General features: G+C 51.6%; 10 protein-coding genes across 10 annotated transcripts; 5 read left to right on the forward strand and 5 right to left on the reverse strand.

Annotated features, from left to right (window-relative positions):
• Positions 1-2,103: 2,103 nt before the first annotated feature.
• On the forward strand, positions 2,104-2,793 carry PtrM4_048990 (uncharacterized protein; the record flags this gene model as incomplete). Its single annotated transcript, XM_066104792.1, has 1 exon — positions 2,104-2,793. The coding sequence occupies one exon, from the start codon at positions 2,104-2,106 to the stop codon at positions 2,791-2,793; it is 690 nt and encodes a 229-aa protein (XP_065959356.1).
• Positions 2,794-3,879: 1,086 nt separating this feature from the next.
• Positions 3,880-4,837, reverse strand: PtrM4_049000 (uncharacterized protein; the record flags this gene model as incomplete). Its single annotated transcript, XM_066104793.1, has 3 exons — positions 3,880-4,327; positions 4,377-4,635; positions 4,699-4,837. 3 exons carry the CDS (start codon positions 4,835-4,837, stop codon positions 3,880-3,882), a joined length of 846 nt encoding a protein of 281 aa, XP_065959357.1.
• Positions 4,838-7,252: 2,415 nt separating this feature from the next.
• On the reverse strand, positions 7,253-11,240 carry PtrM4_049010 (RNA-dependent RNA polymerase; the record flags this gene model as incomplete). The annotated part of the gene is made up of 4 exons (XM_066104794.1): positions 7,253-7,257; positions 7,425-9,764; positions 9,816-11,145; positions 11,220-11,240. 4 exons carry the CDS (start codon positions 11,238-11,240, stop codon positions 7,253-7,255), a joined length of 3,696 nt encoding a protein of 1,231 aa, XP_065959358.1.
• A 641-nt stretch (positions 11,241-11,881) lies between these two features.
• PtrM4_049020 (ClpP, Protease subunit ATP-dependent Clp protease) lies at positions 11,882-12,665 on the reverse strand (the record flags this gene model as incomplete). The annotated part of the gene is made up of 2 exons (XM_001936721.2): positions 11,882-12,466; positions 12,516-12,665. The coding sequence occupies 2 exons, from the start codon at positions 12,663-12,665 to the stop codon at positions 11,882-11,884; spliced, it is 735 nt and encodes a 244-aa protein (XP_001936756.1).
• A 317-nt stretch (positions 12,666-12,982) lies between these two features.
• On the forward strand, positions 12,983-14,204 carry PtrM4_049030 (uncharacterized protein; the record flags this gene model as incomplete). The annotated part of the gene is made up of 2 exons (XM_066104795.1): positions 12,983-13,295; positions 13,348-14,204. The coding sequence occupies 2 exons, from the start codon at positions 12,983-12,985 to the stop codon at positions 14,202-14,204; spliced, it is 1,170 nt and encodes a 389-aa protein (XP_065959359.1).
• A 318-nt stretch (positions 14,205-14,522) lies between these two features.
• Positions 14,523-14,963, reverse strand: PtrM4_049040 (GCN5-related N-acetyltransferase; the record flags this gene model as incomplete). The annotated part of the gene is made up of 1 exon (XM_066104796.1): positions 14,523-14,963. The coding sequence occupies one exon, from the start codon at positions 14,961-14,963 to the stop codon at positions 14,523-14,525; it is 441 nt and encodes a 146-aa protein (XP_065959360.1).
• Positions 14,964-15,390: 427 nt separating this feature from the next.
• PtrM4_049050 (Acetyltransf-13 multi-domain protein) lies at positions 15,391-16,649 on the forward strand (the record flags this gene model as incomplete). The annotated part of the gene is made up of 2 exons (XM_066104797.1): positions 15,391-15,410; positions 15,458-16,649. 2 exons carry the CDS (start codon positions 15,391-15,393, stop codon positions 16,647-16,649), a joined length of 1,212 nt encoding a protein of 403 aa, XP_065959361.1.
• A 394-nt stretch (positions 16,650-17,043) lies between these two features.
• PtrM4_049060 (uncharacterized protein) lies at positions 17,044-17,211 on the forward strand (the record flags this gene model as incomplete). The annotated part of the gene is made up of 1 exon (XM_066104798.1): positions 17,044-17,211. One exon carries the CDS (start codon positions 17,044-17,046, stop codon positions 17,209-17,211), a length of 168 nt encoding a protein of 55 aa, XP_065959362.1.
• A 141-nt stretch (positions 17,212-17,352) lies between these two features.
• Positions 17,353-19,062, forward strand: PtrM4_049070 (Atrophin-1 multi-domain protein; the record flags this gene model as incomplete). The annotated part of the gene is made up of 1 exon (XM_001936723.2): positions 17,353-19,062. One exon carries the CDS (start codon positions 17,353-17,355, stop codon positions 19,060-19,062), a length of 1,710 nt encoding a protein of 569 aa, XP_001936758.2.
• Positions 19,063-19,429: 367 nt separating this feature from the next.
• PtrM4_049080 (Atrophin-1 multi-domain protein) lies at positions 19,430-20,088 on the reverse strand (the record flags this gene model as incomplete). Its single annotated transcript, XM_001936724.1, has 2 exons — positions 19,430-19,857; positions 20,028-20,088. 2 exons carry the CDS (start codon positions 20,086-20,088, stop codon positions 19,430-19,432), a joined length of 489 nt encoding a protein of 162 aa, XP_001936759.1.
• Between the last annotated feature and the right edge of the window lie 3,607 nt (positions 20,089-23,695).

The raw sequence follows: 23,695 nt of genomic DNA on the forward strand, positions 1-23,695 counted from the left end.
CTGGCCTGCTGCTGCGCTGATAGGAGCTCGCTGCCTCCAGCCCTTATCTACGCAGCTAAGAAAGGAGCTATACGATTAAGTTAGGTAGAGGATATTAAGGCAGGAGAGTATAAGGTCTTTATCTCATCATCTCTAACAGGCTGGTCAAACGATGACGTAGGCCTAGCTTAGCTTAAGCAGGTGTTTGATCGCTATACAAAGCAGCGATCAGGGAGATGGCGATTGCTCATCCTTGATGGCCATGGATCTCATGTCACGATGGAGTTTATCGACTACTGTGATCGCCACAGGATCCTCCTTATAATCCTTCCTCCCCATTCAACCCACACGCTCTAGCCGCTCGATGTGGTGCTGTTCAAGCCACTCTCTCAGGCCTACTCCAACGAGCTCACTAACTATCTCTATAAGGCTCAAGGCCTCGCTCTAATCAAGAAAGGGGACTTTTTCCCACTCTTCTGGAGCGCCTGGATATCCTCCTTCACGGAGAGTCTCATATTGAAGGCCTTCGAAGCCACTGGGATCTGGCTAATGGACGCCAACGTTATCCTCCGTAGATTTGCCAGCACGCCAGAAGCTGAGAGAAGCTCATCATCAGGGCTCTCTGATCATGATTGGAGAAAGCTTGATCGATTAGTTCGAGCTGCTGTCACTGATAGCCATCAGTATGAGGCAAGAAAGCTACGCTCAAGCGTTCACCATCTCTCTGTTCAGAATGAGCTTTAAACCATAAAGTAGATAGTTTAGAAGAGGCTCTTCAACATAAAAAGAAGCATAAGAAGAAGGGCAAAGCTCTTGACCTTCAACAGCGCTAGGAGTATCACGGTGGCTCTGTCTTCTGGTCTCCTCGCAAGTTGCGTGAGGCTCGAGCTAGAGAAGCAGTACGGGAGCGAGATGAGACGGAGGAGAAACTCCAAAAAGCACAGGCCAAGAAGCAGCGTAAGGAGGCTCAGCTGCAGCGTCAAGTTGAGCTCGAGCAGAGGCGTGTGGAGAGGCAGAGGCTCAAGGAAGCGAAGGAGCTTGAGCGAGCTGAGAAAGCAGCTGAACGCGCGCGCAAAGTTGAAGCTCAACACCAGAAAAAAACTATCCAACAAGCTCAACAACGCAAGCGTAAAGCCTCACAAGTAACCTTATCAAGTAACAAGCGTCAAAAATGCGCTAGCGCTGCTCACGCTGGTGATCAAGCTCGAGATGGGCCATCTGCTGCTCTACCTAAAGTCACATTACGTGGTCGCAACGTCAGCCTCCCGCAAAAATATAGATAGTACAAGTTGATCGCAAGCATCTAATTACTGCTACATCACGTTTTTATCAATATTGAGCTATTGTGTGGCGTTGTACAGCCTCATTCTTGAGATTGAGCAGATGGTGTTCGGCGTGCGCGCTGCGAATCCGTGCGCGCTGCGCACGGGCACGTTAAGGTCTAGAGGTGTAGAGGTCTCCTAGGAGGTTGCTAATAAGATAGCGGCAAGCTTTTTATCCTCTCGGTTTCAAGACGCGCTAAAGGACTAGGTAATTGCTGACAACCAGAGCCTACGCGTAATAGAGACGCCGCAGTTTCGAAATATAATCGCGGCCGCAAGTCCCCTAGCAGAAGCTCTCCTTTGGCGTAGCCACTAGACGCTCCGCGATCATATTATTGCTAAGTACAACGCGTACGTACCAGCCGTTGCCGCCTACCTTCGCGAAGCCCGGTCGCTCATACACGTTTCCTTTGACAACTAGACCTCAACTGGCGGACGGTACGCTTTCACCAGCCTCTGCGTACACTACCTTAACGGCGAGGGCAAGCTAGTTGACCACTTACTCGGGTTACCTAAGCTCCACGGGGCGCACACTAGCAATAATATTGCCTCAGTAGCGGCGACAATACTGCGGCTATTTAGTGTTGACGACATAAGTGTCGGATACTTTGTGCTTAACAACGCAAGCAACAACGATACTGCAGTTAAGTCTTTAGCAGAGGAGTTCAACTTTACTACAAGCGAGCGGCGGCTGCGCTGCTGCTGCCACATCCTCAACCTAGGCGCGCAGTTAGTAATTTGGGGTAAAGATCGTAGCGCGTACGAGAACGACGCCGCTCACCTTGACGACGAGGAAAAGTACATGGATGAGTGGCGCAAGTACGGCCCTATTGGGGTCCTTTTTGACGTAATCGCGTCTATCTGCACGCCGCAAACTCGACAGCTATTAGAGCGCCTACAGCGTGACGAGGCAGAGGCGATAGGCGTTACAGCTAATATCCGGCAACTTGTTAAGCCTGTTAAGACGCGCTGGAATAGCTATTTCGACACTTTTGTGCGCGCAGCCGAGCTACATGGTCCTATCGACAGCTATATTGAGTTCAAACTCAAGGAGCACAGTGCCGCAACAGCACCATCACGACACCGGAAGAACCGCGAGCTGCTGCCTGCTGCGCAGCCGCGACTATATGTACGCGAGGGTGGCCTAAGCGGCAAGGACTGGGCGACGATTACGGAGTATATCCAACTCCTCGAGCCATTTGCGGAAGCTACACGGCTGCTTGAAGGCCGCGGCCGACACGGCCGGCACGGCGCTATATGGGAGGTTTTAGTAACGTTTGAATGGCTTCTTGACCAGCTTGAGGCTCTCAAAGACCGCCTTAAGGACATTAATTACGAAGATCCTGACGCGCCCGAAGACCATCTTGTTACGCACGTTAACCTTGCGCATAGTAAGCTTGCCGAGTACTACGAAAAATTCGATAACGCGCCTGTTTACTATGCCGCTACGATCCTCCACCCGCACTACAAAAACCACCTTGCGGCGCTCTAGAAGGTGCCTAACACCCATATCACCGCCCGCGACGGCGTCCACTATCGCGATGGCTGGCTTAATAATAACTATCGGGCGTTCTTGCGAATGTGGCAGGAGCGGAGCAACGCTGCGGTCGACGTAGCCGACGCAGTAACGCCGCCGCAAAAGAAGCCCCGGCTGGGGTTGTCATCGTCGCGATCAGCCTTTCTGCAGTCGTCGATTGAGACCAATCTGCGGCAGGTAGAGGCAGGTCTGAGGGAGGATGAATATGAGATCTGGAGGCGGCAACCGGCGTTAGCTAAAGAGGATCAGCTATCGCTTAACCCGCTGCTCTACTAGGAGTCAGTTGCTGGACAATTTCTATTACTCTCTAAGTTTGCTATTAACATACTCACAATACCGGCGGCAGCAGCAGACTGCGAGCGGACATTCAGCGAGCTTGGCGACATGTTAGGCACGCGGAGACTCCATATGAAGCCAGAGCTTGTCGCAGATTTACAGAAATTAAAGAGCTAGAAGAGGCTTGGTATACAGCCAGCAACCATGTCTACTTATGGGCCAGCAGGTGTACTATCAGAGGAAGAAATTTCAAAAATACAAGAGCAGCTATCCCAGTTTGATATTAGTTAATTTAGATTAGATCAGTCTAGGTCAGTTTAGATCAGTCCAGGTCAGTTCAGTCAGTCCACAGCAGCAGCAACGTCAGTTCAGTCCAGTCCAGTTCAGTGACCTTCAAACATCAGTTCAGTCAGTCCGGAGACCTCCGGACTGACTGAACTGACTGATAGCAAGTCTGATCGAGCCCATACACCTCGCACATAGATTTATGTAAGAATTGGATAGTATGCGTCTTCAGTTGCTATCCTTGATCTCCACCAATTCCAATACCTAATCTGAATGCCTGGCAGCTACATAGCACTTTTGCAGGCATAAAGGTAATCATCTTGCACCCTTTTCGCATATACATGATCCTTGGTTGCCCTCTTTTAGGTGTACAAGTGCTGTACCCAAGGGTTGTTCAGTCCTTGTGGCTGCATCCTAAGCCTAAGGGTTGTTTTGTTAAGGGCTCATTGCGAGAAGCAACAAATGATGAAGTCGCAGTAACTACTCAGCGTCTGAGACGTCGGTGATTTTGTGCTGATCCTCATAATCGGTGGCCTCGTCCGATAGTGGCATGGGGCGGAGGTTGCGCTCGGTGATGTTGATATGCGCGGTATGCGACGATTGCATGTTCGGCTGAGTCGCATTCTTTGTAGTTGGCAGTGATGCAATTCTGCTAACTGTCTTGAGCCCAGGGCTGTTCTCAATGAGCAGATGGACGATGGTGTCTTCGTTCTGCTCCTGTAGCTTCTGCTTCTCGGCAATGAGGTCATGGACAGTCGGTGGCTTATAGGTGGCAATAGCGGATAGCTTGACTTCCTTGAGCCGAGGTTTCTGGGCTTTCGGAGAGGGGCTGGAATTTTTGTGCTTCTTGTGGAAGAGGTCCTCTTCTTGTAGCTCCACCCAAGGCTCTTCTTTTTCAATGACTTCGGGGGTATCAGGCAGAGTGCCTCTAGAGATGACAGACTGTTCTCGGGAAAGGATGGCGATCATCATCTTACGAGTGATGGCATAACCTTTCCGAGTGACGAAGGTAGTCGCGGACTATCTGGACTTTGTTCCTACTGAGGTACTGTTGAGCGCGCTGCTTCTGGAAGTGATAGATAGCCTTAACGATATCTTTGGTAAGGAAGTCGTGGTTGTACTTTATGATGTGGGTCTTTTCGGAGCCGAAGTTGTAACGGGCCTTGAGAAGTAGCTTGTCGGCGATCTGGCGAGGTTGGCCTTTCGAGGGGGCAACGTGACCAACGAGGATACGAGCTTGGGGATGGAGTATGGACAAAGCTCAGGTGCGTCTGAAAAGTTTCAGGATCTGCTGCATACCAGCAACTAGTTTGGGATAGCCACCAGGCGTAGTGAAGAAGCGACTGGTGACAGTGAGACCTTGGTCGAGCTTATACGATGACTCCGTCTCTACCTCGGGATGTTCCAGGATAGCTCCTCCTGTTTCTGCAGTTTCCATCTCAGCGAACGCCACGCGCAGGAGAGGGAGAGGGACCATCACTGTGATATGGTGATCGGCCGGATACCGTACTGTCCCGGCATGTCCAGAGAAGTGGCGTCGACGAGCGATACCTGCACATCATTTCAATGGTTTGGCGAATACATGGTAGCTTGGACTTGGCCTTGGCTTCGTGAGAGCCATCGTTGCCGACTTTGCCGCCAACGTTGCTCTCGTTGTCGAGGTTTCAGAGATGCCGGGAACAAGTCGCGCATGTTACTCGCAGCAGCCGTGCCCTTAGGCTTCTTTCCATCCTTGCGATAGGAATGTAAGGAAGCACAGCTGTTGAAAGTATAGAGTGGGCAGCGAGAGAAGCGCTCCACGTCGCAGTCGTCGATCATGTCGTTGAATGTCCATAGTGGCAGGATTGATGGCAGTTGAGATTGCGGGATGTTGTGGAGACGATGTTCTCATGTGTAGCTCGAGAATATAGAATGAAGTTGAGGTGAAGGTTGTGAGCTGCATGGGAGTGTGCAGATTTTCTGGTTGAGCTAGGTGTACCGCGCCATTAAGGCGATGGGTTATTAGGTAGTACCTCGCAAACCGACAGCAATGCCGTGTGAAATGGCAGAGTAGTGTGTAGGATAACGATCCCGAAGTCGTTGCTGTGATCGTTCGGTATCGTTTGGGAGCGGTGGTTGGGGGTCGTCCCAATTTGCTTGACAGGTAATGGTGAGTGTGTGGAAAAAAATTAAAGTACAGTTCTTTAAAGTGCCCATATTTATGGACGCCGCAGGCATGGTGGCGACAGAAAGCTTGTCGTTGCTGGTGTTCAGGTGTGTGAGGCACTTGCCCGCACATTCGCGTGGTGACCAGTGAGCGTCCTTACGAGTTCGTGGTCTCAGTGGCAATCTGAGCGCAACTGCTCCTAAGAGCACTACACGCATGGTGACGGAAGAAAATTTGTCGGGTTGCTGATGCTTAGGATGAGTGAGATGCTCGTCCGCAAGTTCGTGTAAGATGAGTGTGTGGAAAAGAAAATCAAAGTACTGTTGTTTAAGTGCCCATATTTATGGACGCCGCAGGCATGGTGACGACCGAAAGCTTGTCATTGCGGATGCTCAGGTGTATGAGGTGCTCGTCCGCAGGTTCGCGTGGTGACCAAATGGCCACGGAAGCGTCCCCACGGGTTCGCAGTCTCAGGAACAATCTGAGCGGCAAATTGCCGCACGCATGGTGGCGGAAGAAAGCTTGTAAGGGCTGGTGCTTAGGATGAACGAGATGCTCGCCCGCAGGTTCGCGTGGTGACCAGATGGCCACGGAAGCGTCCCCACGGGTTCGCAGTCTCAGGAACATTTTTCGCGCAGCTGTGGTTCAGAAGCCGAGGAATTCATGTCTTTCCCGAAGGCAAGTCAAGTCGGATCTCTCGTAGGCAAGGAAATGCCATCATCCGAGGACTCTGTGACTTCGCCGGCTGTAGTCATTGGTCGGTGGTACGTTGGGCCGAGGAGACATGGGAAAGGAAACACTTGCTTCGGTTGGTTATGGTGACTTCAACAAAGAAGTGGAGATGTAGTTCCAGTCCGTTCGGTGATGTTGCGTTGTAGTTGCCATCGGTGGCTCAAGCTCAGTAACGGAGCCTTGTTGTGTCGCTTGCTTCCCTTTCGAGCGAGCAAGCCTTGTCTGTAGCCTTCAGGACTCAGTGGCTTGAGAGGAGAAGGTCGAAGGACAGTAGAGTGGGAGGAAATTTTGTTCGTCTGTCCCGTGGTGCCGATTCCGAACTTTGCGAATCTGTTCGTTGGCCTTGTCGTGGGTATGGTAAAGGTGTGTCCTCAGTTGCGAAGTGATCCATCGTTCCCGGCTCATTGGCAAGGCCATAGTGACAATGCCGCTAAGAAAGTAGTAAAAGGCTTCGCGTATACCAAGGTCCTACCGGATTGTAAATCGGGGTTTGAAGGTGTAACTTGAAGGTGTAGTCTAGACGCGCATAGTGGCGGAAATGGTTGCGCCATGATGGCACCATACTTGACGGTTTTACATACCGCGAGGGAGGTTGCCCTCCCTCGCGGTGCGGATCGAGGTCTTCGACGACGAGCGATGGTTTTCGGTAGGTGGCGGCGGGCAAGCTTTTTATGAGCAGGCACTGCTGGGTAACGCCAAGCCGCTAGTTTGTATTGGGTAATATCGGGTAACACAGGGCATGGCCGCGCAAGGTGAGAGTCTCGCTCACTGCGAGAAGACTCAGGTAAAGTTGGTGAGCCGGTGATTGATAAGCGGGCAAGTGAAGACGTGACACGAGACGAGTGACCTGAAAGGTTGTATGTTTGCATTCATCTACGAAGCCCATAGGCACCATTCATCAGACTCCGCAACAATCAATCGGATCGGCATGATTGATTCCTATCTAGGTTAAAGGCTGCCTAATGAAGTAATTCTTTAACCTATATAGGAATCAATCATGTCAATCGATTGATTGTTGCGGAGTCTGCCATTCATCGAGTATATCCATGACGTCCAAAATCCCACATCATTAATCAAGTTGTAATATCCGTAAACCGACTGCCGAAAATGCCCTTAATTTGCCCCCCTCAAAGCGCCCTCAACTTACCATTATTGTACTTCCACAGCTGCTCCAAGCACACAGCAGCAGCCACATACTTCCAACTCTTCAAGTTCCTGTAGTTCTCCCACCCTTGAGTCTCCAGAGCCACCATGAAGCATGCAATCGAGCGCGGCAACGCCTCAGTGTCTTCGTATTCGACCCAGTCCCCATCGCCCAGTTGGATGCGTTTAATCATGGCACTGACATCGCGGTTGAAGCGCTCTTGAACCTCGAGGTTGGCCTCGCGGATGTAGCGAGATGGCGCGCGTTCCTTCTTGCCGAGAATACTGCCGCTGAAGACTTCAAGTTCGGTGAGAGGCGCGCCACGTGTAGGACGCAGGGTATCCATAATCTCCAGCATGTTCGCTTCGTAGGTCTCACGCAGGCGCTCAGCCAGGTCCCAATGGTGATCCCACATCACTCCTCGCGTCTCGCGCTGAATATAACGCTTGAGCTTCTGGATTAGGGACTCGCCACCCCAGCGATTGCGGAAGGTTTCAAAGTCATTCTTCATCCTATTGAAAAACTTCCTTTCGTCGATGTCACGATAGAGGATACCGAGGATCTTGTCACTCTTGTAGTATCGACTCCTCGCTTTGTCGGCATCGAGTACACTGACGCCATCAGGGTCGTCGATATCGTCTGGCTCCAACTCCTCTAGCTCGGCAGCGCCCAGTTCATTGACAACGAGATTGGTGCCAGGTGCCATAAAGTCTGGACGGATATGGTCGAAACCGCGAGGTATCTTCGATATGTCGGCTGAGATTCCAGACTTGCTAAAGTCGACAGCATCTGATGCAAGCTGAGCAAGTAGCAAACACTCTGGATCATTGGTTCCCGTGGACTTGTCAGCTCGTATCTTGTGCTTGTTTGAGATCTGGCCTAGGCGATCCATATTCATGTACTCAATGAAGAAATCGACAATGTCGTTGACCTCTACCGGACGACCCAGGTCTTTTGCCCCATTCGATTTGTAGTCTGCAGGCGGCATAGTAAAGTCCGGAATAAGACGCTGGTCATAGATTATATGAAACAGGTCCCCATCCAGGTCTCCACCGCTAAGTTGCGAAGGAAGGTCGCGAGCGCCTCGTTGAGAAAAGACGACGCAATTATGCAGAGCTCTGAGAGACGAGTGTTCTGGGACATCTACTGCAGTGACGAGCTGGACGTCACCAGGATGAAGGGCTGGAGCTCTGGTGATTACGATGCGCTCACCGACAAGGATCCTTCTCCGCAGCTTGCCACTTTTATCGTAGTCTTGTGTTGCGATATAGACCTGACCCTCCTGAAGAAAGTTCGTCTCGTCCATAATACCGTACAAAAGATGGCCTTGTTCAATAGGAATCCGCGCACGATACTTGAGACTTCGCAGGTTTGTCATGGCTGCTACCTCCACAATGTCTGTCAGGAACCGGTCCGCATGGAAGGACAGGCCAATCTGGTGCATGAGCTCGAAAAGTCTTGGGACCTTGGCGTATACGCCCGAGTGTGAATATTCGAGGAAGCTAGCAGCATTCAACGGATGCTCAGTGATCATTTTCAGGGCGTTGACAGCCTCATCTTGCACCGCTTTGAAATTTCTCGCCGGTACTCCAAGATCCTCCAAGATCTTGATAAACTGATGGTTCAAGAAGACTTGCAGCGGTTTGTAGGCTGCACCACAGAGTTCCAAGTCGCGCCAGGTTTCTTTGGCAATGTACTTGGTCATACTCTGGCGAATGTGTAATTGCTCGCCTACCAATGACTCATCAAGCGACAAGACACCCTTTGCTCCGCGAAAGCGTATTTGCAGAATAGTTGGTCTCTGAGCCTTTCGCTCCGGGGGTAGAGTATTCCAGACTTTGCGAAGAATTTCTAGTGAAATTGTCCCACAGCCGTCGCTGAAAGTGCGCCCATTCCTTGCGATATCGGCCTTCGTCTCTGTGACATAGGCAGTACTCGGCACTGGAACAGAGAATATGGTGTCGGAAAAGGCCTGGCCTATTCTTGCTGAGCAGCGAGCACTGCAGTGTATGTGTGAGAAGTCGCCGAGGTCGCTAATGATATCTCTAGCACGGAACATGGTTCCATTCATCTCAAAGGGCGCCATAAACCAGGCCTGATGGCTGCGCAGTGAGGCATGGGAGAAACCGAGAAACTGGTAAGTTCGTCCCGCGACGAAGATTCCATGTTGAAGCACACTGCGGAAGCGCTCATAGACGTTGCCTTGCGAAGCTCGTGGGTCGTGGAATACTGAAAGTCCATCTTCGTCGGCGAAGAAGACTCTCATGAAATACTCTGTACGCGTGCCATACTTTCTCAGAATGCGGTTTGACACGTCCCAGTCTGGTCCTCGGAGTAGGATACCTGATACATTTAGTAAATCGCAATCATGGCGTGTCAAAAGGCGATACATACCAGTTGGGGTTACAGTAGCCTTATACGTCAGGGCGAGATGATGATGCTTCTTCTGTTTGACGTTCAACTCACGGGCTATCAGCTCACGTTTTTCGTTTTCAAGAATGGTCTCGCGGAGATTATGAGCAAGCTTCTGGGTTGTGAAGCTCTTTGCATCCTCTTGTGGAGATGGTGTGGGTATCTGTTGTCCTAGTTGCCGAACTGCATTTGCAGTCAAGTCTGAGCCATGCTGTTTGGCTAGGTGGTACACATAGGGCAGCAACTTGATGATATTCAACGGAGTAATGGTACCCTCCAGCATTAGCGCCGTTACTTGATAGCGGACTGCAAAGCTGAATGCTTGTGGGATGGAGGGATCATATGAGCAGAGCTTTCTCTCGACAACCCTATACTCATCCTCAATGCTGAATGTCTTGAGTTTCGGAACCATTGTCTTCCAACAGTATACTGCAGGCACTGAAAAGTCTTTGACAAAGTTCCAAGCGAGCCCAGCGTTTTCCGTGTTGGGAAAGGCGATTTTGTACACCATGCATAAGGCGGAATTCTTCGTATGCTCTGGACTCAATGCGCAAAGTCTCTCCAACCGAAGGGTCCTCTCTTTAGGTCCTAGGTTGAGTCTTGCGAGACTTGCAAGTACATCAGACATCTGAGGGGCATCCATGCCAGCGTACAAATGTAGATCATCGGTGGATTGAATGTTGTAGATCTTTGGAGGAGACTTCAAGGTGAACGTAATCGACCCGTGCCTCCCGTTTTCGAAGGAGGGGATGGTATGCTCCACAATAGCGTATGGGATATCAATCCTGCAATGCCAGTTGATAGGGTTGCCCGCCTGAAGGTATAACACCAAAGCAGATTTTCCAAAGGTCACGTAACCCTGGCGCCTGTCTTTGAACTTTTGGTCGAAAACAAGCTTTCCCATGTCATCGTAATCCCATACACCTGTCATGAGTGTTTGAAACGCCAACGTCGACCGACCTGATGTCTGTGGCTTCGGCGCTTGGCTTCCCATCTTCGACCTCATTGCCGCTTCTTTCTCTTGTAAGCTTTTGACTTTGAGTGGGTCTGGTTGTCCAGGCTTGTTGTTCATGCGGAAAGTGAGATTCTGGCCTTGGAAAACCATTGTGCGTAGGGGAACCTGCCTGCCGCGACTACCATATTGCTGCAGGAAACGGTTCCCATTACCCGTACTCGGTACAGTGAGTATGGCCCACGATGATCGTCCATTCTGGCCACGGAACTTTCGAATTTCGAATACGACAATGTCAAATTGGTTCAACTTGTCCTTCAGGAAAACCTGTAGTTCAATGTGGTTGGCGTCTTGAGGTACCTAAGAAGAATGTCAATTAGCGCGTGTACTGGCTACGCCGCAGAAAGTCCGTTGGTTTGTGCAGTACTACTCACACTGGGAATGAAGATATCCATGGCGTCAACTGATTGCGCCTCGTAAGGCGTGACTCACAAGACGAGAAACCGAGAAAGCGTTGTCGAAGCGCCCTAGGGCTTCGAGGTGAGAAGGTACAAGGCTGGTGGGTACAAGGCTGGTGCAGTGAAAGATACAGCTGCGGTGTGACTAATTAGGCAAGTGGGTCCTCACATGCGGGGTACCCTCCGTGAATGGTGAAGTAAAAGTGGTTACAAATCTTCTATTGGTTTTCTAGAGCAATGGAAAGGTAAGTCCGCTGTAGTGGCGACTTGTTATGAAGCTGCTGTCTGTGGTCTTGTGCTCACTTGCTGCGGCAACGTGCAGGAGACAGGTTGACGACAGCAGTAGACCAACCAATACTAACAGGCTGTTCGGAGCCAACCAATTCCACATTTTAACACTGCGCCGGGCTTGAGAGTGGACATACAAGTGGCTAGCCGGACAAATAGGCAGTCCACCCATTGTGTTTGCAGCTGAGCCATACAGTATACCGTATGCGCTGATTGTTGTGGGCAGCCAGTCGTTATACGATTGATGATAGCCTCCCTCATGTTCGTAGCCAGCCACCAGCCCGGACGATGCATCGACTTCTGCCTTACGCATTCGCACATTTTACACATGTCCCTGACTATCGACAGTACTACTTTTTCTCATCCTCCTTGGCCGAAATCTCCCTCTTTTCCAATATCTTATCCACGATACCAAATTCGACTGCCTCTTGCGCATCCATGTAGTAGTCGCGTTCCATATATTTCTCAATCTCCTCCAGCGACCGTTTCGTTGTGAGGTGCGATTGATAGATGCGGTTCAGCTTGTCCCTTATCCTCAGGATCTCCTTTGCGTGATCTGCGATGTCGCTAGCCTTGCCTCTATATCCGCCGCTCGGCTGGTGTATCATGACTCGCGCATGTGGTAGAATATACCGCTGCCCTTCGGCGCCGCCAGCGAGCAATAGTGACCCCATCGACGCAGCAATTCCCATGCATATGGTGCTAACAGGGCTTTTGATGTAGTTCATGGTATCGTAGATGGCTAGACCAGCGCTGACGCTGCCACCGGGGCTGTTTATATACATGGATATAGGTTTCTCTGGGTTGTCGGCTTCAAGGAAGAGCAGTTGTGCGACGGCATTAGCGGACATGAAGTCGTCGACTTCGCCATTCAGGCAAATGATACGCTCCTGGAGGAGACGGGAGAAGATGTCAGATGTTTTCCAGCCTCCGCCCTAACAAGTCAGATACTGTCTACGTAGTGAGGAGCATACAATGGCCTACAGTCGTCTCGGTCACGTAGGGTATGGGCAGTGACAGCGCCCGAGGTGCTTCTCGGTCCGGTGGCTGGAATCCGAATTGCCTTCGTAAGCCGCCAGACGGTATGATTCGCAACGTGGCTGGTCTGGTGCATCGCCGGAATAGTGTCGCCATAGTGTGAGGGGTGGAGGTCCTCAGACCATTCATTTGGAGAAATGAGCGTGGGCAATGTATGTTAATAGTCTCCGCTATGACAAAGACACTCAGATCAGCTGAATCTGGGCTCTGTATCCGCCTGGTAAGACGTTTTGCTTGGTGAATGTCGCGTTCCGACAGGTGCGGACACAGGTGCGGACGCGGGCATCTTGGAAGGTACCTGAATAGTCGTGACGGGGCGCCAAGCCGGAGGTCCGACGTTAGTTAACATGGCGAAAGTTCAGCAGCACCCATTCCTGCATATGCTACTGCGTTTCTTTTCCTTGTCTCGCCTCATGCCAAGTCAATGGACTCACCGCCTGGAGTCATGCTCAAGGCCGGCTAGAGCTTTTGTGCGCTTCCAATGCCGCTTTTCCTCGACGCATATCCCAGGTCGCATTCTGAGGGGTAACGATCTGGGTCCCACGCGCGAAGATGATCACCAGACGTTTCGCGTCCGCAAGGACGAGCAGGCCAAGCAACTGCCACTATCGCCATTTCTGGATCCAGTAGTGTTGGAGGAGAAGTCGCGCTTTATACAGCCGAAAGCAAAGCCAAGTCTGCCCAACTTCACCCCGTTCCAGAAGAGGCTATGGGAGAATCCATTCGGTATGTATATATATGCTAGGTATCTGTACGAAGCACGACGCTGATTGCTTAGCCCACGCATTGGCAACACCTATCCGCCAGTGTCGCGCAACCCTCATTCTGCTTCCTACCACTTTCATGATGACTCTTCACGCCCGCCCGCACCCCGAAACCCAGGACCCGTGGCTCCTTCCAGTCTCGTTGACGACGGATCAGAAATACCTCGGGCCGCCGTTCCGCTTTGTCGGCAGACACCTGGTCACTGCGCATCTAGGCAAGAAGAAGGAATGGGAAAAAGCCATATATTCACGTATGGCGGAGAAGCTCAGCGCTCACAAGCTCAAAAAAATGGTTTGGCGGGAGGACATGGCAGACTTGGTACTAGACATGCTGCAAAAGAAACTTGCAGGGAAGCTGAGCTGGAACTTTGGCTTCCCGGGGCGCCTGATACCCGTTGCAAGTCCGCGGACTGAAGACATTGAAGCCATCAAGGACGTTTCTTGTGTACTCGTATTCCGCTCGCTTCGCACACCGATCGATGATCTTGTTGTTCAAGCCCATAACATTACAGCCGAACTAGATAAGTGGTCACGTTACTTTGCTAAGAGCTTTGCAGCAAAGCTAGATCCTCACACTGCTCTGGAAGTCACCCACACACCGCCTCTGTGGTACTCCGGTCCTATGGTTCCCAAACTACAAACTCGCCTACAGTTTCCGGAGCTCCACTTTCCTACCACAGTCTGGCGAGGCCAGAAGGTAGCCGTGTATAGCTTGGTCGACTTACTTGGAGAAGACAAGGCGAAAGCGATGATTGCCGGTAGCAGGTATGCAGATGAGGGCTGTGTGGTGATAAAGAGGGCGAGACACAACGTACCAGTCGAAATATTGCTCATGCAATTGCAGGCATATCTTGCCAGGCCAGGACTATGATCACTCGGTTCCTGCTCTATCTTCAAGCCGCAGCAATGCGTGATTACACTGTTGAGCTTGGAATGATGGATAAGCCTTCTATGCGCTACATTCAATGGATTCCGAAACCCTCGTTCATTGTCTTCTCCGAGTCTGATCTCGTTAATCCGAAAAAGTGCAAGTCCATCACCTCTACATACTTTTCGCAATGGTCCTTCCATACACCCTCGTGTACATACCCACACTTCTCAAAGCATCGCATGCTTGCCATATTTCCTCCCATCACACGACCCCACAGTCTGGTCACTTTCTGGCCGTTCTTCTCCCAGTTTGTAAAGGTCACTTTGTAAATGCTCTCAGTACTTCTGTCGTATATCCTTTTCCCCAGTGTGCTCGGCCAATCCAGAAACCGAGCTCGGCGGTATGCACACTGACATCCACTCCGGGCTTGAGGCCGATACCGCCAATCACGACGTCGGGGGAAGAGACTTCACAGACGACAAAGTGTTCTTGATATGGACGTACCATATTCACCCTAATCCATGTCTCGGCGCTCTGGAGTGTGTAGGGATTTGGGAAAGAGAGGGCCATGTATTTGGTGACGAGGGGGTCGTTTGCATGCAGAGAAGTCCATGGGGCGTCCTCAAGGCACATTGGTCGAATGATAAGGCGCGATGTTGTCATGATAGGTGAGGGAAGTGTCTGATCCTTTTGTTTGTTCGTGATCTCGAGCTGGGACTCCATGGCCGCTGGATTCACCGGGGTTGTTTGACTGGCCATGCTGGTTGTGTACATTCGTCGCAAGGGAGTCAGTCGATAGTCAAATTATGTTTACTGGAACTACGGCTGCTTATACTCTCACGATATTGTCTGACTCACGCCTGTTGACCCAATGGCAGCGAGTGCGCGCTGCATTTATTGCGCCACCATTACATGGGGCGAAGCAGTCGCACCTTCCTGATCTGTACGTGGTTTGACTCTTACGATAAGGCAGCTAACTCATGTCGTTGAGGGAGAGGCAGCATAACTTCCGTAAGCAAGATATGACCAAGAGCTGAACCCACTCCGGATCAGCCATGGAGAGCCGCCAGTGAAAAGGAAGAGGGGTGACGTCGCGGGGCATGCACTAGCGCAGCGCGCTAAAGCGCGTGTTCCCCATGGGCATGTCACCACGAGACATTCTTCCATCGCAATCAACGACGAATTCATGGCGTCCTTTGTAGCAAAGTAGGTTTATGCCCTTGCGTCTGTTTCCCAAAGCTGACAGCCCTAAGGAAAGTTGTTCGTACCTACTCGCGACAAACTAAACGCCCACTATACAATGAAGAACCGCCGACTAAGCGAAGACGCGTCGAAGATAAATCACAAAGCATCGAGACTGCAACTGTAGAATCATCGACCAATGCGCAAACCCTCAATATTTCGTCTCCCACACGCGAATTCTCTACACCACCACCATCAAGCCCGAAAGACTCGCCCGCAATCTTCTCAGACGAACCGCCACGGTCTAGTCCCCCATCGTCCCCAACGCCGCGCAGCTCTCCTCCGCGCCCTCAGAAGAGACGACCCGTGTTCTCGATTTTCAAGAAACAAGCTAAACCAAAGACACTTGCGGAACAGCCGCTATTGGAACGAAGCGACAATGCTCAAACATCACCCAAGGCAGGACCCAAGAAGAAGCACATGGTGCAAATGCAGCTAGATCTAGCTTCAGAGACGCGGAAAACGTGCAAAACTTGTGGAATGCAATACATACCCTCCAATGCGGAGGATGCGGCGCTACACAAGAAGTTCCACGCGATGAATCTTGGGGGTGTGGACTTCACAAAGGCAGTTATTGAACGGTTCAGAAAAAACGAAGTATGGAGCGGCGGAGGTGGAAGCTTCATTGCTGTTGTCGGGCGCAAAGATGGGCTGGCACTGCGCAACCGGGCGGGTGACGTGCTCAAAGTTGTGACTACGGAGCTTGCAGCTGTGCCTATATCAGACGAAGAGCTCTGGAGTCAGACCAACAATGCAGCCATGGTGTCTAGTTCGGAGAGAGAAACCAAACCCGCAAAGACAGACATAGTAGCAAAAGACGAAGGCGCTTTACCCCTGTTTGATCGATTCAAAGTCTACCTGTATTTCCAGGGCAACAAGTGCATAGGGGCATGTTTAGCAGAGCGGATATGGGAGGCCTATTCGGTCCTTGAACCAGCCGCTCCGTCTGGGCAAAGCTCCTCAATCTCCATTAGTAACCAGTCGGCTCCGGCTATCCTAGGCATCTCCCGCATATGGACATCGAACCAGCATCGGAAGAAGGGCATTGCGACGAGGCTGCTAGACTGCGCTAGCTCCGATTTCTTATACGGATTCAAGATTGATAAGGCCAAGGTTGCGTTCAGCCAGCCGACGGAGAGTGGAGGGAATCTGGCGCGCAAGTGGTTCAGTAGCCAAGCCGGATGGCATGTATACATGGACTAATGCTATGATGCCCAAGGCTCCGCTGATACGAAAGCTTGTTTTGCTGGCTACTGTGAGCAAGTTGTAGCTTTCGCTGTGCTGAGATGACATGTGCCGAGTCATTGACAAAGGCTACCAGAAATTCAATAAGTCGGCGTCAGATAGCTGGCAGCGATGCGCTATGTATTTTTCTAATGACAGTGTGCATGTCGATTGGCAGGGCAGTTCCAAGGCGCTGTAGGCGGTATAGTGGGGTCTGTTCGCTGTCCCGCGATCGCCAGCACCTGCATGTCGGGGATGGTTGACTTGCAGAGCCGACCATAAGCAGCATCATCTTTCCTGCGCTGCTCCTTTACCACCACTTTGCGCGTGCTTCTTCATGTACATAGAATAATGCATTGTTTTTAACACCATCATGTCGTCCGGGAACCCTTTTCGCACCTCCCAAGCCTTCCATCAGCCCCCGTCCATCCCGCAGGCTTCCTTCATCAACACCGATATCAGCGTGCCCAAGGCTCGCAGGGGGGAGAGCGACTATGGTATTCCCTCGCCTTGCCTTGCTGCGTCTGCTGGCAATGAATGAAGGAGTAATTGTCTTACAGTGCTCGAAAATGCCGCCTCGCCGCCGCCAAAGACAAAGAAGTCCGTCCGCATAGTATCTCCGACTACGACCATCTCACCGCATCCGGACTTCGGCCATGAAGATGTGACGCTGAACGAGCTCATGGCTAAGCGATCGAGCCAAGGGCCACTCTCGAGCCCTCCGCCTCCCGTAACACCTGCCGGCTTTGCCAACAATTCAATCACCGCGAGCGAAGCGAATGCGCAAGTCGTGGGGAATGACGCCATGGCTACAGCAGACATACTGCCGAACTCGAGTTCATTACACAATCGGCCGCAGGCAGCTCTATCTCCGGGTAGGGTGCCGCCAAACCCGTTTGCGAAAACACTGGCATCTCTAGAATCGCAAGAGAAGGAAGGCGCCACCGAAGAACGGAAGAGCGCCCAAAGGCCGTCACCAGGCAACAATAGGGCATCTCTAGATGTGGAGAGCTTCAAGAATCTGCTTCTGACTGGCAGACCGACTCGGCGTCCTTCCGGTTCGTCCGCGCAGCCTACGAGCGCAGGTGGCGCACATTTGGAAAGTAGCAGCAGCACAGATACCTCGTCGATATCGCGACAATCAATCTTTGAGCACCCCCAAGAGATACATGATGAGTCTCCACAGACATCAGTTGATACGCTAGAATCAGACGAGGACGATCGTATGGGGGTCGTGTCTGAAGCAAACAAGGGCAAAAAGAAGCCCCCGCCTACACCAAAGCATCGCCATGGCAAGCTCGTCACGCAAAGACAACCACAGATAGTTTCGTTCGACAGTTTCACAGCTACTGAGCCTGCATTTCCTCCAGTTATTCGCAGAGCAGATAGCTCAGACACAAGTAAGCCGCTTCCACCTGCGCCGGCTATTCCGCAGTCGCCCCGTATCAATACGCAGGAAACTACTCCAATCCAGTCACCTCCAATACGGCCAACGCAGGGAGACTCACCTACGACATCACAAGGTCAGACAAGGCCGAAAAAGACGCCTCCTCCTGTACCTTTGGCTCGGAGACAAAGTCAACTCAAGACGTCCACAACCGGAAGCAGAGCACGAAGCAGTTCCAATCTCACAATATCCTCACAACACTCAGTCGACGGCCTACAGAGTCCGGTTCCAAGTAACTACGATCACAGTCCAGGAGCAGGAGCCAGATCACCACCTGCGCCACCACCCTCTCGTAGGGGAGCTCGATTAGCAAACCTCGGTGACTCAAGTGCCAACTCCTCCAGCACCGAACTTCCCCAACGTGCAGCCTCCATCCGCACACCAAGATCTGTTCCAGAAACTATTCCATCACCTCGTCAATCCACTCAAGAGTCTGAACCCCCCTCGCCTGCACCCAGCATCCACCGCTCCTCCTCCATCTCCTCGACGCGAAGAGCACCCCGCAATGTTTCGGGTGGAAGCACAGGCAGCACAATGCCACCCCCTCCGCCACCACGCCGCCGCCAATCTAACCGCTCTAGCCTCGACCAACCACGCCCTTACGTCCCCTCTTCCTCATCACCCACTGAGAGTCGGCGAACGAGCACAGAGTATCGTCGTAGCAGCACAGAGATCAGACGCACGAGCGTGGCTAGCGATCGCCGCAGTTATGCGACTGTGGATGAAAAGGCGGAGAATGAATATGCCCTATACTCACCAAACGAGGAGATTGAGAAGAGGCTGGGTAGTAGTGGTGATGAAAATGCTGGTGTGAATAGTAGTGGTGGGGGAAAGGAAAGTATGGGCATAGAGGCGAGAAGCGATTCCAGCAATATTCTTGATGATATGGAGAAGTTTCAGAGAGAGATTGATGCGTTGAGGGTCAAGTTCAAGCAGGCCGGGTAGTATGAGAGGAAGCGACTGCTCATGATGGTGTAGGAATATAAGTAGGATTTGCTGGAGTCGATAGGATATGGTTAACTGTTGTTGCAGTCTACAATGCGCGCATGTATGTGTTTATGCATGGGAATCGGGATCTATCATTAGCTACATACTCAGTAGAGCAACCCATATTCTCGGAGTTATCATTATTTGTCGCATAACATGACCCGAAACGATCATAGTGCCACCTCATACAGTGACATGGAGACGGCATGCACAAGCCATTCCCTATTAACCTTTCCTCCAATCACCCTTTGCCTTTGTTCATCCTTGTATACTCTTCCACGGTGTCATCTCAAACAGTGACATGGGGACGACGTGTACAAAGAGATTAGACGACCACAGCCAAGGCTGCGGCGCCCATGGCGACGAACGAGCCCATACCGAGAGGTGTTGCGAGAGCGGCTGCGGCGGTCGAGACGGTGTTTGGCTCAGGCTCACTAGGCGCGCCTGAGGACAACGGAACCTCGACCGTGGTAGTAGCGGAAGCTTCTGACGACTGAGGAGCGCCGGACTGAGAGACAGGGGCACCAGACTCAGAGGCAGGGGGAACGACGACGGTAGCAGATGCGGAGGCAGTCGAGACGGCACCAGGACCCGAGGGAGCAGCACCTGAAGTTGGCTGTTCTGGAAAAAACTGGACAACACTCGTGGTACCGGGCAGGCCAACTGAAACTGAGGAGGTGGGAGCGGGCTCTCCAGGCTTGGTGCTGCAGTTGCAGTCGGTGACGGTAGCGGTAACAGTGATGGGAGCACACGCTGTGAGACAATGTTAGCTTTGTGTTACGTATACATTGGAGTATAGTGACCACTGATGTGGATATGGGTTTCACAAAAACGATCAATGTCAAAGCGGGTACGCCGTGACCGCCAGATAGGGAAGATCTGTGTTTCGTATGCAATCCCGCTCAATGGACATGTTTACTTACACTCCGTGGCGACAACAGCCAGCGCAAGCGCGGCGAAAGCGAAGAGCTTATAGCCGAACATGTTGATAGCGGTAATTTTGCTTTGCAAGTGGAGATGGCAGTTGAGTAGAGCTGGATTGAAAATGTTTGCTTTGAATTGATGCAGCTGCAGAGATGATGAAGCGGTGGGTGGGATGTGTGTGTTGGGAGAGAAGAGCTGGTAGCTGTGCGGAAAAGTTGTTTATATTGGGTGCAGGCAGTGTTTGCAAGCACGGCCAAAATCTGCTCCGGTGGCAGGTAGCAGACTGGCTGGGAGGCAAGAAGTGAAAGTGAAGGCGCGATTGTGAGTGGGGCGCGAACGCGTTGTTGTGACATCAAAGCAAGAGCATCTGTATTACCGTCTCGCCCATACAGATTGTGAGTTCAACGACTCAGATGCAGGTAGCCTCTCACGTCCTTCTGTCACGCATCAACAGACTTGTTACTGGAGCAGCCCAATTGGATGCCTTGTAGAACAGTGACAAGATGACGTAGGCGGTGGGAGGTGCGAAGAAGCTGTGGCAGGGCCTGCGTTTGCTCTTTCCATATCCAGACCGAGTTGGCAATCAGTACAACAGAAGATGCCTGCATCATCTACAACTTTATGCAGAGCACTATATCCACAGCATTGCGTACGGTGCGCCCCCAAGAGGAAAATTTCATAGTTGAACTGCAGTGGCTAGTGAAGACATCTGAGTAGCGGCTGGTGATGTGCACACTTTCTGGTATTACCTATAAAGAAACATTCAAGGACATTTATTCGTAGAAACAGACTGTGAAGAAAATTGGACTACACAACAAAACCTACGAAAAGAAACTGGAAATGTGAAATTCGAAAATTTAGCTATACTGACCAGTTTAATATACAACACCACCACCAGCAGAAGATTATACATGGTCTCCACAACCATCACATCGCAACCACCTCGTCAGAACTCTGCTGTAAACGCAAGCGGTAGTGCCGACATGTGTCCGGTTTTTGAGTGCCGTCGCGATATTCGTTTCTAATAACCCGAAGCGTGCTAGAATCGACATCCAGAAAGAGACAAGATGCTAGCGTGTCAAGCATAGGCCATCGTCGGATTCCTTGCGATCCATGCCGTACATCATCCCCATGCTGGACGGTGGTACCTCCCCATTGAGTGATTTCCAGAGACGCCCCAAACGCTATGCCTGATCACGCCATAAAGTTTACAAACGGCTTCTTTCTCTGCTCAAAGTTAGCCCGAAGAGCCCCAGACCGTTTCGACTGCGCATGTGTGGGCCAGAGCACCAAGATAACCACGTTCTAGGCCGAGCCTTCTAGTCTGTTTATCATTATCTCCTTCTTTCCTAAGGCATGACACATGGTACTTGGGCACTCAAGACGGCTAAATCAGAGGGATGCGCGATACAGTACAAAGATCGAGATCGAGTATGTCGAAGTACGCGAGTCGCAATCTTCTTCGTTTAAATGAGCAGGACAGAAGTTAGCTCACATTGTTGAGCAATCCGACGTGTGGGGAGCCGTGAACTTGACGCCATGAATTTTCCAATTTGACAGGCGAAGTTACCTGTAAAAGTATGTGTTTCGCCATTATATAGGCCGAACTCCCTTAAGATGGTCGCTGTGCTTGCCCTTAAACCACTTCCTAGGACAAATTTTCCAAAGCAATGGCAATGAACGACGGAACGTAGAAGATCCCGACTAATATGGGCATGTGCGGATGACAGCCGGTGCTAGTCATCCACATTGACATGGTGGAACGACGGGATAGTGGCTTGTAGAGACGCGAAGCCCTGCTTCCTGATTTACCCAGCGTGTCGGATCCTGTCAAAAGCTCTTTCTTATCCCACACTACCGTGTTTACGTATGGAACTATCCTAGCAACTGGCGTGCTATTGTCCCGCTACGCGGAAGTCGGAGTATTTGTTGCAGCTATAGGCCCGATACGAGCTGCATGTGCTGTCTTGGCCTATCTACGCGGTGTTGAAAACATCCGTGTGTGCGAACGATTGGCGTCTGAAGCCCACAATGGTAACCTGCTCAAGGTAGGTACTGGTAGAAGCGTGGCTAGTCAGTAATCAGTGGTCTGAGGTTACAAAGCCCAGAACTTCTAGGTACATACGCAATGCGCCTGCAAGTGCAACAGAGGAGATAAAGCGCCGAGGCAGATGACCCCTGGACCCCTCAACGGTTCCTTGCTTCCATGGATGGTCACCCCGCTCAACGCGTATTCGTGCCGACGCTCACTCTGTCGACGCTCGGTTTCTGGTGTCCATGGCGCTGCAGTCAGCAATGGCGCACGGAGAGTGAGCTCGGAACCAGATGCTGCAGTTCGACGCTAGTCTGTTAGAGGTAACTACTAGAACCTAATTTTTGGTGACGCCTGGCGAGCTTGTCAGGTAGCAGATGTTACTAGGCCCTTGCAGCAGCTGGCCTTGGACTGATGACTGTTCAGATGTCTATGAAGTAGCATAATTCGCCCGTGTAGAGGCCGAAATCTCGTGTTAGGTCCGGAAGCATCGTTCCTGAACGGATTTTAAGGCAGTTACTCCCGATAGCGGGGCTGTGCGGCCGATCTCGTGGCAAGCTTGACAAACCAACCCCCCCCCTGCGGGGGCCGAAAACAGGAAGCCAGTATTGCAATCTCGACAACGGTTCAGGCCCGTTGGCAGGCGGAGAGAAACACTGGTACGGAACAGTCCTAGTGGTGTGGGTCTGCATGGGTTCAGCAAATTCTGGGTGCTGGACCGTTGAAGGAAGCTCGCTCCGGTCTGCTGACAGTTAATTGCTTTGCAGGTCACCAAAACTTAGCAACCGCGCCTGCGACAAGCTAAGGCAGCGGACTGAAAGCATCGACGTCAGCCCGAGCTTTTGCAGAATAGTTTTCATGTGCATGAATGAATCGTATGAGATAACATGAGGAGCGAGAGCGGAGGTATTTTGATAGGCAAGGAGTTGATGTCCGAGGCTTGGATGGTGCCGCACTCATTGCATACCGCGGAGCGCGAGGTACTTATCGGCACCGAAGCTATTTCACGTTTCGCAATTACGGCATGTAGATTGTTCCCAAGCTTGCCGTGGAATTCGAGACGTTCCATTTTGAGTATAGGAGAACCGGGAACGATTGGGGAAGCCGAGCGGCACTGTCCACCGGAGTTAAGGCGCGGTGCGCGTCGTCAGCAGCCGTGTTCCGCAGAATGCGGGACACGTCAATCATCAGAATCTGTAGTAAGAGGACTATTGTTTAGTAGGAAGCCCTAGGGTGATGAGACTCTAGAGGTGCCAAGTCGTCGTGGAGCACAAGCACGGTAATGGTAATGTTGGTATAGTCGCATATAGTATAGTAGAGGATGCGCATGTCGTCTGTACGACGTAAGCGCTCCACTTGCCGCATTCATGTTGGACTCGCCCATTCGCAGGGCACGAGGAACTGCATGTTCAGATGACATTGCAGCCTCGCTTTAATTCCCATGCTGAATCGGCAGAATGCCATGGTAATCACTGCGTCTTTGAACCGCTTTCTGGGAGGCCGCTGTTGGAGGTGCGGCAACGAAAAGCCGCTGTGCAACGTGCCCTCAGACAAAAGGACTATTGTGTCCGCCCTGAATGCAAGATGATGCATCTAAATACGTGGTGGGATAAGCGTGTGCGCACCATGTTCATA

This window comes from Pyrenophora tritici-repentis, chromosome 10 (genome assembly GCF_003171515.1).
Source record: "Pyrenophora tritici-repentis strain M4 chromosome 10, whole genome shotgun sequence".
In the NCBI taxonomy this organism is placed as follows: domain Eukaryota; kingdom Fungi; phylum Ascomycota; class Dothideomycetes; order Pleosporales; family Pleosporaceae; genus Pyrenophora; species Pyrenophora tritici-repentis.